Below are 16,014 nucleotides of genomic sequence, written 5' to 3' on the forward strand. Positions count from 1 at the left end.
CAGGTGTGAATAATGCTTTATTTGTTAACATTGAGAACTATGACAGGTTTCAGAGTAGCAGCCGTGTTCGGCTCACTTGTGCATGAAGTAAGTGAAAGACACTTGACACAGTCTTACTTCCACCGACGACAATAATTGGCCGTAGCTGCCATATCTGCATTCAGAACACTCTCAAGTATGTCAAAGGAGTGTGACTGAGTGCCGAGACATATGTCTGCATAAACAAACTTACAAGACCTGATATATGGTAGGTCCTTCAAATACAAGTTTAATAACTTTAGAAATAATCGTGATCCTTGCAGGAGGCCGTTCTTCTGGTGCCTCCAAGCACTTGTTCTATCACCAATATGCACATGGAAATGGTGATTTCTCAAAAGCAGAGCCATCACACATACTAATCAACTTGGCATAGTTCTAGACAATTTCACCAAAAGGTCTGTGTGCCAAACCGTATCATATGCTGCAGTCAGATCAAGGAAAGCTGAACCAGTCTTCAGCTTATGTCGCTTCCTCCTATTAGGTAATAAAGGTAATAATTGGAGATATACCAATCTCCTAGAACTGGAAGGGACCTCGAAAGGTCATCGAGTCCAGCCCCCTGCCTTCACTAGCAGGACCAATTTTTGCCCCAGATCCCTAAGTGGCCCCCTCAAGGATTGAGCCTGGCAAGCAGCATCCAATGATTCTATAAGATGGTCAGCAATCTCCGGATTACCTGACTACTCATACTGCCTCAGAAAGTCTGTACAATCCTTGTTCAAACATGGAATGCACACTGGTTGGAAGCTGCATGGATATGTTGCACTTGCAGCTTTAAAAATGGCACAACAGAAGTGACAGTTTATATCTTCCATGGAGATGATGTTTAATGGGATGGTTACAATGCTCCGTTCTAAATACTCTTTAAAGGAGCCCCAATCTGCCTTCTGGAAGTTCCATCTAGGCTTTGGAATGCTCCTATAATCGGAAGACGCATTCCCATCTGAATCTACGATGGACAATGTTGGCTGTGTGGAAAATTACAGTACAGTACATGCCACTGGCTGTGGGTGATTGGCAAACGACGTGACCCAGCACAGGTCTGGGCAGTAGTCCCTATGCCAATGTGCTGAATGGAAAGTGCCATGCTGCTTAGTGTCATAGACCAGTGCAAGATCATTATTAATTGCCCACCCCAACAGTTCATCATTTGGGTCTGCAGTCGCATACCCCCACTTGCTATGATGACTATTAAAGTTGCCAACCTATACTGCTGGATGCTTATGTCTTGGGAGGACTTGTGAACCCCATGTTTCATTCGGTGGCTTATATACATATGCAATTTGAAACCCAGCAACTTCAGTTGCGTTGCAAAAGAGTGAAAATTCAATATGGACAGCATCCGATATATCAATATGGATGTATGTGGCTCTACCATGTTTCAGTTATCTTAAACTGATGTGCTTCATTCAGCACAATGTGAGTTTCATGTAGACAAATGATGTCAGTCAGAACTTCCTTTGCCAGAACACCAATAAGTTCCCACTTGGCGGCAGACAATCCTTCAACGTTCAGCTGGAGGACCTTAAGTACCAGACCTATGACTAGAAAATCATTGTCAGGAACATGTTTGACCAGTTGACTGAAATTCGTGATAATCCTTAAATTTGATCTACTAGTTAGATAGTCTGTTTCTCCAGACCGCAGATGAGCTGCAGCGGGATACTTAACGGGGACACATCGTGAACACCGATCCATTGTCTCCCAGAAAAACTTTGTAATATTTTATATCAAGATTCTGTACCTCAATAGTTTTTCTTAAATCTTTTTGCCCTTCAATTACAAGTTTATTCTGGGTTTGAGTTCTTGAAACTTATTAGCATTTTTAAATCTGCAGATGAGGATTGAGAGACAACAGGATAATTCAGAAGGAAAAGAGTCCAAGTTTGTGCTTATTAGCTTTTGTGTTTTCGGTTACTCTAGAGACAAGCCAATATATGTTGGAGGGATTTAAACCATTATTAACCCAATGAAATTTTCCTGCTATCATAATTTTATGAGGTTATTACAAACATGATGATCAGTTTTCTAATGCTGCTGTTCTCTTGATGCTAATTTTAAAAATGCTGCCGTTGCTTTTGGGAATAATATCCTTAAAATCTGCCTATCCTGTCTTTAGCAGTCACAGTCTGTTGGGAAAATAACAGAGCAAGGCACAGATTATCCAACAGTTCATAGAATGTATTGGAGACAATTTTTTATTTCAGAACATGGAGAAAGCTACTGGTGGAGAGGCTGTGTTAGATTTTATTTTGACAAATAGGGAGGAACTGATTGAGAATTTGAAACTGGAAGACAGCTTGGGTAAAAGTGATCATGAAATGGTAGAGTTCATGATTCTAAGGAATATTAGGAGGGAGAATAGCAAAATAAAGACAATGGATTTCAAGGCAGACTTTAGCAAACTCAGGGAGTTGGTAGGTAAGATCCCATGGGAAGCAAATCTAAGGGGAAAAACAGTAGAAAACAGTTGGCAGTTTTTCAAAGAGACATTATTAAGGGCACAAGAGCAAACTATCCCACTGCGTAGGAAAGATAGGAAGTATGGCAAGAGACCACCCTAGCTTACCTAGGAGTTTTTCAATGATCTAAAAATCAAAAAAGAGTCCTACAAAAAGTGGAAACTAGTATTACAAAGGATGACTATAAACAAATAACACAAGTACATAGGGACAAAATTAGAAAGGCCAAGACACAAAATGAGATCAAACTAGCTAGAGACATAAAGGGTAACATCATTAGAAGCAAGAAGACCAAGGACAGGGTAGGCCTTTTACTCAATGATGAGGGGGGAAACAGTAACAGAAAATGTGGAAATGGCAGAGGTGCTTAATGACTTCTTTGTTTCGATTTTCACCAACAAGGTTGGGGGTGATTGGACATCTAGCAGTGAATGCTAGTGAAAATGAGGAAGGATCAGAGGCTAAAATAGGGAAAGAACAAGTAAAAAATTACTTAGACAAGTTAGATGTCTTCAAGTCTATTACTAAAATACTCCGAAGATTATTTTTCTTTTTGAATGTGAAAGGTTAGGTAATTAATCACAATATATTAAAGTATATCATTTCACTGATCGTTTCAGGTCAGTCCATACTAACTGTGCTTTGTCTATGTCTCTTGCTCACAGTGCTCCAAACTCTCAGTTTTGACTGCTTCAGAGACCCAGCTTGATCTTGGTCCATTGGCTAAGAGCTCATCAGTCAGAGAACTGTCTCTATCCCAGAAGTCTCCTGCCTTTGTAGGCAAGCTCTGGTTTACCTGGGAAGTGTCACTTTCCCCTGATATTGATTTGACTTGTCCTTTCTGGCCAAGTCTCTTGCATGGCCAAATACCTACCTATCTACCTACCTCAGATTTCCAAATACCATACAGTGTGAAAATTTAAAGTCAGCTGCATTTTAAAAGGCTTATTAGACTCTCCCACCTGACTTATTAAGGGCTGAGTAGTTCAGTTGTCTGGATCATTTGATAATTACCTGTTCTGTTCATTCCCTGGCATTGACTACTGTCAGAAGACAGGATACTGGGCTAAATGGACCATGGGTCTGACCCAGTATGGCCATTCTTATGTTCAGACATCATCACCTCAAACAATGTTGATGATTCAGTTGAAGACCTAGGAGCAGATCCTCATCTGGTGTAAATTATCATAGCTCCATTGCAGTTGAGAATCTACCCGCTACTGCAAGCGGCTGCAGAGTTTTGGCCTACTTTGAACTCCTTCTCTGATGATTGTTAGTGTTACCATATCTGGTAGAGGCTTTGACTGCCATAAAACAAAAATCTCTTGGATTACCGTTTTTTAAGGAAAACCTCTCTGAATAATCCTCAGAAGAACCTGTGCATCTTTTGTTACAGTATGACAAAACCATTCAAAATGTCCCATCCACTTTCCTATGAAAAGTGTGCAGACCTTAATCTTAATTGTAGAGGAAATGAAGGTATACCAGCTATCATCTCTCAGTAATACCCATTCACCTCCAGATACCTGATTTACCCATCCAACATAGCAGTTGCACAAGCTTCTAGCAGACAAGGCAAAGCTATGGTGCATATGAGTTTACTTGCCCATCTCTGTGAGCCTTTTTTCAAAAAGTAGAATTCTACAAGATGGGTTAATAACCACCCCCTGTCCTCTTAAAGGAAATAATAAGCCCCCTCTCCTCTTAAAGGAAACATTATATGAATAAAGATACTCATCCATACCAAAACTGAAGGTAGAGCCATACGTAGGTTCCAGCAAATACAGTACTTACTGGGAAAGGGAGGGATCAGGTTCAGTCCAGGACATCCTCTGAAGACCTAATAACAGAATGAAATTCTTTGTTCAAATATAATTAATAATAATGTGCTGCTTTACCCAGAGCACAGGTATGATCCTGCTGATGATATTTCTGTTTCTGGAAGCTTACATGTCTTTATAATTCAGACTTCATTGAAGCTTTCAGATTATATAACGGAACTGAAGGAACCAAACAAACTATCCCTGTGAAATAGTAAGGGATGGCATGCACATACAGTACATAATAGCATCAGTGCCTGGTCTCTACATAAAACTGTACATATATGGTTTTCAACATTAAGGAATACCTCTGCCCTCAGATGCATGGTAGATGTGTTTGAACCTAAAGAATAGAGAAAAAAGTGGCAAAAAATAGAAGAAAGGAGAAGAAAAGTGGCTAGAAGGCCATCGTGCCAAACTCCCAACCAAATACACCTGTATAAGCATATTCTAGAGGTAACTGGGGACGGGCAGGGAAAACCAACCCATATGACAAGTATAGTAATCATAATGTAGTTCTAGAAAAAATGACCAGATTAAATTGTAATCAGTGTACTCTTAAACATCAGAGGTATTCTCTCATACTTAGCCATGCACATCAGGGCGTAGGAACCCTTTTGTTTTTTCTAGTTTGTAGGATTACTATTTTTTTTTTTCGTTCCAGGACAGTTCTCAGGAACCATTTCTTCTCTGCTTATAGAAATCTTAGTGTTTCTATAAAGATATGATCTGTGCAGGATTCTCACTCCTAGATCTCACTTCCCTAATGCATGCAGACAGAGCTCTTACAGGTTTATTGGTATCTAAGGGCAGTGATAGTGACATGTACCATGACCCCCAAACTGGTGGTTGCTCACAAAATCACCATCTGCCCTTGAAACCTTCCATTAACTTTCTTCTTGACCAAGGTTATTAAGGAAGCTCCCTGTCTGGGGCATGCTGGGATCCCCAGGATTTAAACACTCTCTTTCCTGCTAGGAAGCTATCTTGTACTGCTGCAGCCAAGATCTTGTGTACTCATGGGTGGCGTGTGACCCACCTATTCGGGGAGGCTAGCCCCCAGCCCCGCCCCTTCTGCCTGAGGCCCCGCCCCTCCCACCCCAGAGCCTCAAGCTCTCCACCACAGTCGGAGGAGCCCTTCCTCAAGTCCCAGCCTGCCAATCAGCCCGAGCCACCGTCCCCCTCCCCCCAAGCACCCTTAGCCCCTGGAGTGCTGGGCGGGCGGCCCGAGCACCCCCAAGCCCCGGATGGCCCCAGCACTGGCTGCTCCAAGCACCAGCACCAGCCCCCCTGAGTCCCCGCCCGCTTCTAGGAAGAGGAGCAGACTGGGCTCAGGCCATGGGGGAAGAGCGGGAAGCAGGAAGGTTAGTTCAGTCAGGGAGGATGAGGCCCAACTGCTAGAAGAGGGCCTCATCCTCCCTGATTGAACTAACCTCGTTATCAGTAGCCTGATTCTTGCCTGCATATTTATACCTGCCTCTGGAAATTTCCACTACATGCATCCGACGAAGTGGGTGTTCACCCATGAAAGCTCATGCTCCAATACGTCTGTTAGTCTATAAGGTGCCACAGGACTCTTTGCTGCTTTTACAGATCCAGACTAACACTTCTACCCCTCTGATACTATTTTGAAATATAAAGTTGTATTTAAATTAAATTTTTAAAAATCCAATTTAAATAAAAAATCAGATTATTTAAAAAAAATTTAAACCATTGATTTTTATCCACCCTGGTCCATGCAGAGAAAGATGACTGCAGACACGCTTGCTGCAGATATCGTGTGTAAGGTGTCATATCTATCTGGAGATGTCACCCCCACACTACCTGACTTTGTGAAATACATCAAATCCCTCCTCAGGGCATCTTGAGAGAGTCTACTAAATTCTCTCAAAATCTATCACAGAGTGTTTGAAAGGAAAATCTTCAAAGCAAACATCTAGGGCAGTGGTGGACAACCTGCGACCCACGGGCTGCACGCGGCCCATCAGGGTAATCCACTGGCGGGACACGAGACAATTTGTTTATATTGACTGTCCGTAGGCACGGCCACCCGCAGCTCCCAGTGGCTGCGGTTCGCCATTCCCAGCCAATGGGAGCAGCGGGAAGTGGCACGGGCCACAGAATGTCCTGGCCACCGTTTCCCACACCTCCCATTGGCCGGAAACAGCGAACTGGGAGCTGCAGGTAGCCGTGCCTGCAGATGGTCAATGTAAACAAACTGTCTCGCGGCCACCAGCGGATTACCCTGACAGGCCCTAGGCAGGGCCGGCTTTAGGAAGTGCGGGGCCTGATTTGAATAGTTTCGATGGCAGGTCCTTCACTCGCTCTGGGTCTTGGGTGGCACTGGAGGACCCGCCGCCGAAGACCCGGAGCGCTGCCAGGTGAGTAAAAATTAAAAAGGCACCTAAGTTAGGTGCTCTTCTTTAGGGCATGGGGCCCTCTTAGGCGCTGGCGCGGGGCCCAATTCAGGGGAATCGGCCTAAAGCCGGCCCTGGCCTTAGGTTGCTCACCACTGATCTAGAGGGCAGTTCTTAAGCTGAGCACTGGACTCAGGGTTGAAGCAAACCCAACTGCCCACTAGGGCTTGCAGGGCAGCTTCAGAAAAAAACACTCAGTTGTCCTGCATCTAAACCATTTAAACTGGTGATTGTCACAACAATTTGAAAGACTGTTCATGAGGGCGTGGACTTGTCTTGGTATTAATCCCTTTGATTTGATTTGAGTGATCGGTGGAGGGAGCTTCTGCCTCCAGGATATATGTTCCTAGAGCCACTTGGCGGTAAATCTCTGAATTCCATCAGAAAGTGCATAAAAAAATTGAGAAGCTTTTTGGAGTCGAGTGTGGATGTCTCTCTCCAGAAAGCAAAAGCCCACCGTGTGTTCTTTTCGGTCTGTGGGCCTCAGGCATCCCCTATTGCGTGGGTGGGAAAAGCCTAGTCTTTCAAAAGACAACTTTCACTTTGGTTGCATTCTTTCAAGAAGTCTCTTTTTTCACTATTTTTGAAAGGTATTTGGGTTTTGGACTATAATTTCTGGCTGTTTGAAAAAGTTCAGGGTTCTTGGAAGGGTTGAAATGTAACTTGATTGGATATTATTTTTTTAGCTCTAATGAATGAAATTAATCTCCTTTCCTTTTTTACAATATCTAATAATAAATCAGACTCAGGTTTCTGTTTGGAATTTTTTATTATGTTTATCTTGCAGAAAATTTCAAATGATGCATCTTGTTTATATTTACCATTTCTTTCCCTTCCTATAGGTCTTCATTACTTCAAAAACATAGTGCTAGTCGGATCCCTGCAGGATCGTTATGTTCCTTATCACTCTGCTCGCATAGAGATGTGCAAAACAGCTTTGAAAGATAAACAATCTGGTAATAAATGAGTAGCCTGTGAAGTCTCTGTGTGTTTTAGACCATGGATAGCTGTATAACAAATGTCAAAATAAATAAACCGTTATTTTTCAAATAATTGAATTTTCTATGTAAGATTTTTTTTTTAACTTAAACAGTGATATTGTAGAGCCTTGACCATATCCCCATTGAAATCAGTCAGAAGCCTTGCTGCTGACTTTGGGAGTAGAATGGTGTCAGTAATTTAAAAAAAAAAATGTGGCAGATTTTGTTTAGCAGAGGCCCAATTCCATACTAGCAGTGAAAAGAAAGTTAATGATCCTTCCTAAGTCGGAAAAATGTATGGTTATAGTTCATGATGAGATATTATGGCACATTTATACTATAGCATTATCCATCTGAAAAGTAAATAGACAAAATATTCTGGAGTTATCATAAATTAATACTGGAAAAAATACTATTTCACTATGAAATGCGAACAGTAACATGTATGGGTTATAAGATTATTTTTTTTTAAAGTCTATGGAAATTAGATTTCAAATGTTCTCTTAGTAGGGAGACAATATAAAATAGGTCTCTGTTTTCTAGAATGTGTTCATATTTTCATATTCAGGGACACATAACTGTAGCTTATTCTGGGTGATGCATGTAATACAATTTTTTTGGTTGTTTGTTTTTTTTTACAGGACCAATTTATGCAGAAATGATCCAGAACCTGCTTCTGCCAGTTCTTCAAAACAAGGAATGTAATTTGGTCCGTTACAATGTCATCAATGCATTGCCCAATACAGCCGATTCTCTCATAGGGAGAGCTGCACACATTGCTGTTCTTGATTCAGAAATATTTTTAGAAAAGTTCTTTCTGGTTGCTGCCCTAAAATATTTCCAGTAGAAGAAAAGCATTGTAAGAGACTTGACTATTACCTCATTAACAGATGAATCAAATAATGTGTGGTATTGAAGTATAGCTGCAGCTGTATTGTAAGAGATATTTATACTTTTGTATGGAAGATAATTTATATCATCCATGTTTAGAGCTTTTTTAACATCAACTTTACTTTTTAGGTAATGTGGCTGTGCAATATTTTTTTATTTGATTCTTTTTACTTTTCTATTACTTTTTCTTAATTTTGGGGTACCTAATTGAGTGGAGATTAAATTACAGTATGTACATTTGGTTGGTTTATTATTGGTTCTTAGACTACAAAAGTCAATGCTATATGGCTACATTTTAATAGAGGCATGGATGCCAAAATAAATTGGAATTTAAAAATTCTAATAAAGTATTATGCATCTGATTGTTATATTTTAGCGTTGTAGAAAGTCTAACTGGAAAAAACAATTAGCTGCTAAAATATCATACATTGAAAACAGCTATATCTGAAATCCTGGTAAAGACCATTCTTTTAATGAGCAAACAGAGTCGTCTGTTCAGATATCACTACATCCTAATAATTTTCTATAAAATCATCATCATTATTAAACATGTTATGCCTGTGGAAATACATTTTCTACTGATGATCTCAAAAACATGTTGGTTTACATATTCACTTACATTACTGGAACTTTAGTGTTCAGAAGTAAGCGGCAATTAGGGATTTTTGAATGTTTAACTAAACGACAGCTGCCTTCTAATAATTGGGGTTTTGCAAATTAAATAAAATTGCTCTTACTCTGTCAGTTCAGTTCTTCAAATGAACCTTTTACATGGACTTCCTTGTATGTACGTAAAATAAGTAAATGTAATAAATTGCTGCAATACTTTTATGAATTTACATAATTTTTAAATATTCTTAAAATGTTTTGTTGATTACAAAGTATTGTAAATATAAATCAAGGTATCTTGAAATGGAACAAAATTATAAACTTTACATGTTTAGTGATGCAGATAAAATGTTTTTGATATACAGGAATGTTAAAGGTCTGTTGACTTTTTACTGGTGCTGAATAGCATTGAGTTCAATTCCTCCTCCCTACCCCTTTATCTGTTTAAAACAGTAATGCACTAAATGTGGAAAGGAGGTAATATGTGCATTCACTAGTTGTAATGAACAGAATTTTTTGAAAAATATAAATTGGTTGTATAACTAATGCATGTTTATTTTTAGCATTGTGTTATTGCATCTGGTGTTAATAAAATGAACAAATGACTCTACTAGAAAATTAAAGAAACTGAAATCTTTTGCTAGTTTCCAAAATGTTGGGAGGCTGTATATATTTTGTATTATTTCACTCAGCTATATCAATAAGAGTTTATAATTAAGTAACCTTGCATTTTGATAGGGTTTGTTCTTGTAATCTTTGTAAAATTATTTTTAATCTATAGTTTACAAACTTCAAAAGACCACCTTAGACTAGTCAGCAATGCAGCCATTTGATCACTTCAAAGAATGTTGTATTATTGAGTTGCATGAGGCAAGTCCTTATGATACTGACAGAGAATACAATAATTAATACATTCATCTGTGAAAATGGCTATTTTATTAGTGGTTATAAATAGTATTTTACACTCAGATTACTCTAACATTTTATTTTACATTCTAGTAAATGTTTGAATTATTTTCAGAGTTATTTTTGTCAACAAGAAACCAAATATTTTGGCCATCAGTAGACTGCAATATTTCGTTTAGGGACCTACTCTAGTAAATAGTTTTGCCTGGTTCATGTTGATCAAATTAAACCATTTTTAACACATGAGGAGAAAAAGTTTTAAAACCTGTTAGAAGATGCTTCTTTAGACCTGGCCATAGCATGGCAAACTAAAAGTGTATCGCATTCCAGTGGAGTTAATCCAGCAGAAGACAGTGCAGCCACACATCTACTTCCTGTACAATGGCAGATTTTTAAGCAGAGTTGGACCTAGTTTATATTCGTATGACAAGGAAAACGGATGTTGCAGGTAGTAGGATGGTACTGGTAATTCCGTAGGCCCTATTCTTTTGAGACAATACTGAACCAATGTCCCTACATGGTCTAAGATGGCACTATGCTACTACTGGAGGTACCTTTAGAATGAGAGAAAAAAAAGAAGATCCATAACACCTTTTTCCATGAATCCAGCAGTCTGTTGACAGCCATATTTTACCTTTGTCACTGAAAAAAACTCCCATTAATATGACTGGGAGATCTGCATATAGAATGAGAGTAGTGCATCTAAATATTTGGGTGAATTATTCATTTTGTGCTTGAATCCTCTTTCAAAGTTAATCCAGTTGTAACAAGTCTTATCTGAAATATTTGGAGAGCACACCCCTAGTTGCTGAAACAAGACACTTGTTTGGGATGTCCTGAAAGATCTGAGAAAAAGCCAATCCCCTGGTTCTTCTTTGAGTGCTTGCTCATGTCCATTCCATTGTAGGTGTATGTGCTCACCACATGCACCGGCGCCAGAAGTTTTTCCGTCAGAAGTATTTATAGGGTACCAGCTCTGGCACCCTCTGGAGTGACATGTGTATGTAAGGGGCGCCACCAGCTCCCGCTGCCCTCAGTTCCTTCTTACCACCAGTGACGGTGCTGGAACATCTCCTTGCCTTGGCAAGCCTAGTTGTGAACTTTTTGTATATAGTTGCTAAAAATTTTGCTAGTTTTATAGTACCCTTAGTATAGAGTTAGTGATAGTTTGTTAGTCCTGAACGGGACTTTAGCCTATGGACACGCATGCCCTGGTCTCCAGGCTTCAAACCTTGTGACTGTTGCAAGAAACCCATGCCAGTCAGTGATTCCCATAGAAGCTGTCTGAAGTGTTTAGGGGAAACCCACATTAGCAACAACTGTCGCATCTGCAAGAGCTTCAGACCGTGGACCAAAAAGGAGCAGGACATTTGTCTCCAAGCACTCCTTCATTGGCCTCAGAGCCAACCAGATCAGACTTTGCTCCTAGCACCATGGCCCTGGTGTGGAGTGCGCCGCCAGCACCAGCCTCACACTGGCACCGATCCCCATCCCCAGTACCAGCTAAAAAGCAAATGCCAGGATGGGATGTTCTCCTACATCCTGTAAAAGGAAAGAGAGAGACAGAGGAGAGCAAAGACCAGCACAGGCCAGCTCTTCCCCTTCAGATGGTGGCCAGGTGCCAACTCCCACTGAGTGGTCAAGCCGACTCCAAGACCTGCCCACCGCCCCAGGAAGCAGCAGAGGCACTCGGCACCTGGCGGTGCCATCCATGCTGGAGGCCTTTCAGGCCGCTAAAGACGTTCTGTCCCTGCTGGTGCTGCCCATGCTGGCCACGGAGGTGCCATATTCAAGGGGTAAACTTGCCTTGGGACTCTTTCAATGGTCCCCATCAGTGCAGCACTGCTCCTCGCTGCAGGGGTGCCCCACCAGGGCTTGCCTGAACAGCGCCACCAGCCCCCAGACATGGGTCAACTTGCCTGCTAGAGTTTCCGGCGTCAGTCCCCAGACTCAAGGCAACATTCATCAGACTCTAGGAGTCAATCGCCAGTGGGCTGGCGCAGAGGCGTGGCTCCAGTCCCCAGAGCCCTGGTGCCAGGAGTGCCCAAGCTGCTCTCTCAGCTCATGGCACCGCTCCGGAGGGTCAAGACGCCGGTCCCTGGAGCCCCATCACAGGTTACCGGATTGCCGGTACAGTTCACCATGGGCGCATCCATCGACGGTCTCTGATATGTCGGTCTTCTCGCTCCCGCTCTACAGAGTAGCAAGGAGGAGACACTGCCCGCAGGCCAGGGCTACCCATCGGGGGCATTGGCATTCCCTGATGGGCCACCAGTGGCAGTCTGGTCCCAGGGCCACTGGCCTGCCCCCAGCAACTGCCCTCTGGAACGCTTGGGGATATCCCCACCCATCGCTGGGGCATAGGTCGGCCTGGGGGGCATCCAACAGACAATCGGTGACAGTCTCTCGCCCACCCCTGACTTGGACGCGGAGTCAGAGCAGGTTTCCCAGGACCAGCCAGCCTCGGCTGAGGCTCCCACAGCAGATGTGGCGGAATTGGTAGACCCACCTGTACCCGCCTGCTCATCATCTTCTCCTGATGAGGTAATACTGGGGCCTTCTCACCCAGTTCCTCAGGACGATGCCAGGGCCCACCAGGAGCTCCTGAAGAGGGTTGCCTCAAACCTGGGGCTGGAAGCCAAGGAGCTGTTGGAGCCCTAGTGCAGAAGCCCCCTCTAGGGTGGCATTGCCAGTGCATGAGGGAGTGGTGAAAATTACTAAGGCCCTGTGGCAGACATTTTCGTCTGTGCCCCCATCTCCAAGCGGGCAGAAAGAAAATACTATGTCCCCGCTAAGGGGTATGAGTATCTTTATACCCACCCTCCCCCAAGTTCACTCATTGTGTCAGCAGCCAATGAGCACAATAGACAGGACCAATCGAGATCGGTGCCTAAAAACAAGGAGGCAAAGAGGCTCGATCTCTTTTTGGTAGAAAAATTTATTCTATATCCAGCTGAGAGTGGCCAACCATCAGACCTTGCTTGGCTGTTATGATTGTAATATCTGGCAGTCCATGGCTAAATTCTCAGACTCGCTCCTAGAGGAACCAAGGAAGGAATTTCTGGCTATCTTTGATGAGGGCAGGGCGGTGGCCAGGGCAGCCCTCTAAGTGGCCTCAGATGCAGCCGACTCTGCAGCCCAGACTTATGGCTTTGGCCATTTCGATGAGGTGGGCTGTCCTGGTTGCAGTTGTTGGGCCTTTCGATGGAGGTTCAACAATCCATCCAGGACTTCCCATTTGATGGCCTGGCACTGTTTTCCAAGCAAACAGATAGTAAATTGCATGGCCTGACAGACTCAAGGGCTAGCTTGCACTGCCTAGGCCTGTACACACCGGGGCCAACAAGGAAGCAGTTTAAGCTATAGCAAAGCTAGAGGTTCAAGAGCCATCCTTGATCAGAGCCCTCCTGCAAAAAAGGCACGAGCTATAAGTTCCAGTAAGGCCATCAGCCGGTATGCTCTGCTCACTCGAATTTCACCCATAACCAACCAGGTGGTAAGCAGGCATTTTGAGAGTGCGCTCAAAGGCGATCTTCCAGCCTGTGTCCTGGATCCTGCTCCTCTATTATTTTACAAATACCTGTTTCCCTTCCTCCCTGCCTGGGCCGCTATAATATCGGACCGATGGGTCCTCAGCACAGTAGCAGGGGGATATACCCTCCAGTTTATTTCTATCCTCCCCCCTGTCCTGTCCCTCTTCAGGGACTCTTCTCAGGAGTATCTGCTCACTCAGGATCTCCAGGGCCTTCTGAAAATGTGAGCTGTGGAGGGAGTTTCACTACATTTAAGGGGGAAAGGATTTTACTGCTGCTATTTTTTAATCCCGAGAAGTTGAAGTTCTGCATGGTCTCTCTGACCTCCATCTTTCCTTCCCTGGATCCAGTAGACTAATAGGCTGCCCTCAACTTGAAAGATGCTTACTTTCACATATTGATATTCCACAGTTCTTACGTTTTGTAGTTGGGATCACCCATTACCAATTTGTGGTGCTCCCCTTTGGTCTAGCAACAGTGCCAAGAGTGTTTATGAAATGTGTGTTGGTGGTGGCAGCCTACCTCAGATGTCGGGGTATCCAGATTTACCCCTGCCTCAATGACTGGCTCATCAAGGGCTGGTCCAGGTCCAGTGCAGCATCAAGATGCTACAAGCCACTTGTCAAGATCTGGGCCTGCTGATAAACAAACAAAAATCAACATTAATCCCTGTCCAAGGATATAGAGTTTATTGGAGTGGTACTCGACTCTACCCGAGCCAGAGCATTTCTGCCAGAGGTCAGGTTCAGGGCAATGTCTGATCTCATTGCCAGCATCACCACTCACCGTGGCCTGAGTCTGTCTCAAATTATTGGGTAACATGGCAGCATGTACGTATGTTGTCCGCCAAGCGAGACACAGGCTGCACCCCCTCCAAATGTGGCTGGTGTCGATCTAGACATCACCTGGACAAGCTCATCACAATCCCTCCAAGGGTACTTACCTTTCTGCAATGGTGGATGTTGCTGATGGAAGGAGTGCCATTTGCAAGTCCGTGACCCACGATCTCCCTGGTTCTTCTTCGAGTGATTGCTCCTATGCATTCCAGTTAGGTGTGCGTGCCGTGCGTGCACGGCATCTCGGAACTTTTTTACCCTAGCAACACCGGCGGGCCAGCTGGGCGCCCCCTGGAGTGGCGCCGCTATGGCGCTGAATATATACCCCAGCCGGCCCGTCCGCTCCTCAGTTCCTTCTTACCGCCCGTGACGGCCAGTTGGAACTGTGGAGTGCTCTCTGTCCTCCACTACCCTAGCTTTCGCTAAAGGTTTTTTGTATATAGATAGTTGTTATAGTTAGTTAGTTAGGTTTAGTGTTAAGGTTAGGGGGGTTTCCCCTCCCTTTCCTCTCCCGGTGCGGGCTCATGCCCAAGGCACCGGGCTTTAAGCCCTGCGCAATCTGCCAGAGGCCTATGCCCATCGGGGACCCGCACAACGCCTGTCTTCGTTGCCTCGGCGAGGGCCATCGGACAGACAAGTGTCAGATCTGTTTTGCCTTCAAGCCGAGAACACGTAAGGAGCGGGACTATAGACTTAAGCAGCTCCTCATGGAGGCGTTGTTACAGCCCCCGGCACCGGTCGCGCCGGCACCGAGAGCCTCATCGGTGCAGAGCGCACCGGCTGCTCCAAGCCGTTCCGGCACCGCGGCGCCGCAGCCTCAGCCGGCGGCTCCGAAGACCCGGCACCGCTCCCTTTCGCCTGCTAGGAAGCGCAGGCTGGCGAAGGCGATCGCTAAGTCCCGCGCTGAGGACTCAGCCAAAACTGTTGCGCCACCTGCCACTCCCGCGGTGGCCGTGCACCAGGCGGGCACCGGGCCGTTGACTCCGGCGCCGCAAGGGCCGTCGAGTCCGGCACCGCCACGCTGCCCGGCACCATCCGCGGTTGAGCCACGACTGCCGTCGACGCCGGAGACTTTCTCCGCGGCGTGTGAGCTGATACAGCTCGTAGAGGCACCGAGCCTCCGGCCCCCGGCACCGCCGGTGCGGGCTGTCGCGTCTGCAGGCAAACCGGCAATGATGATCCGGCCGCCCTCCGCGGACCGCCGGCACAGATGACGCTCCCGGTCCCGCTCCCAGTCCCGACGAAGGTCGCCATCCCGCCGATCTCGCTCTCGGCACCGCTCGCCGTCCCGGTACCGGTCGCCATCCCGACGCCGGTCGGAGTCCCGGTACCGTTCGTCATCCCGGTACCAGTCGCACTCTCGGCACCGATCCAGGTCCCGATCGCCGTCGCGTCGGCACCGTCGGAGGTCTCAGTCCCGGCACCGTTCCCGGCACTGCGACTCTCGCAGCCATTCCCGGCACCGCAGATCCCGCTCCAGGTCGAGCTCCCGGCACCGGTCGAGCTCCCGGCACCGCGGTG

At 44.9% G+C, this 16,014-nt stretch overlaps 1 protein-coding gene across 3 annotated transcripts in view; it reads left to right on the forward strand.

Moving 5' to 3' along the window:
* FAM135A (family with sequence similarity 135 member A) overlaps positions 1-10,121 on the forward strand; it is a 139,234-nt gene extending 129,113 nt beyond the window's left edge. For all 3 annotated transcript variants that reach the window (XM_045009427.1, XM_045009426.1, XM_045009428.1), the window contains 2 exons: positions 7,581-7,694; positions 8,360-10,121. In XM_045009427.1, the coding sequence (XP_044865362.1) occupies positions 7,581-7,694; positions 8,360-8,565 (320 nt within the window). In that variant the 3' untranslated portion in view covers positions 8,566-10,121. The remainder of the gene's footprint in view (positions 1-7,580; positions 7,695-8,359) is intronic.
* The last annotated feature ends 5,893 nt before the right edge of the window (positions 10,122-16,014 follow it).

This window comes from Mauremys mutica, chromosome 3, assembly GCF_020497125.1.
Source record: "Mauremys mutica isolate MM-2020 ecotype Southern chromosome 3, ASM2049712v1, whole genome shotgun sequence".
Lineage (NCBI taxonomy): Eukaryota > Metazoa > Chordata > Testudines > Geoemydidae > Mauremys > Mauremys mutica.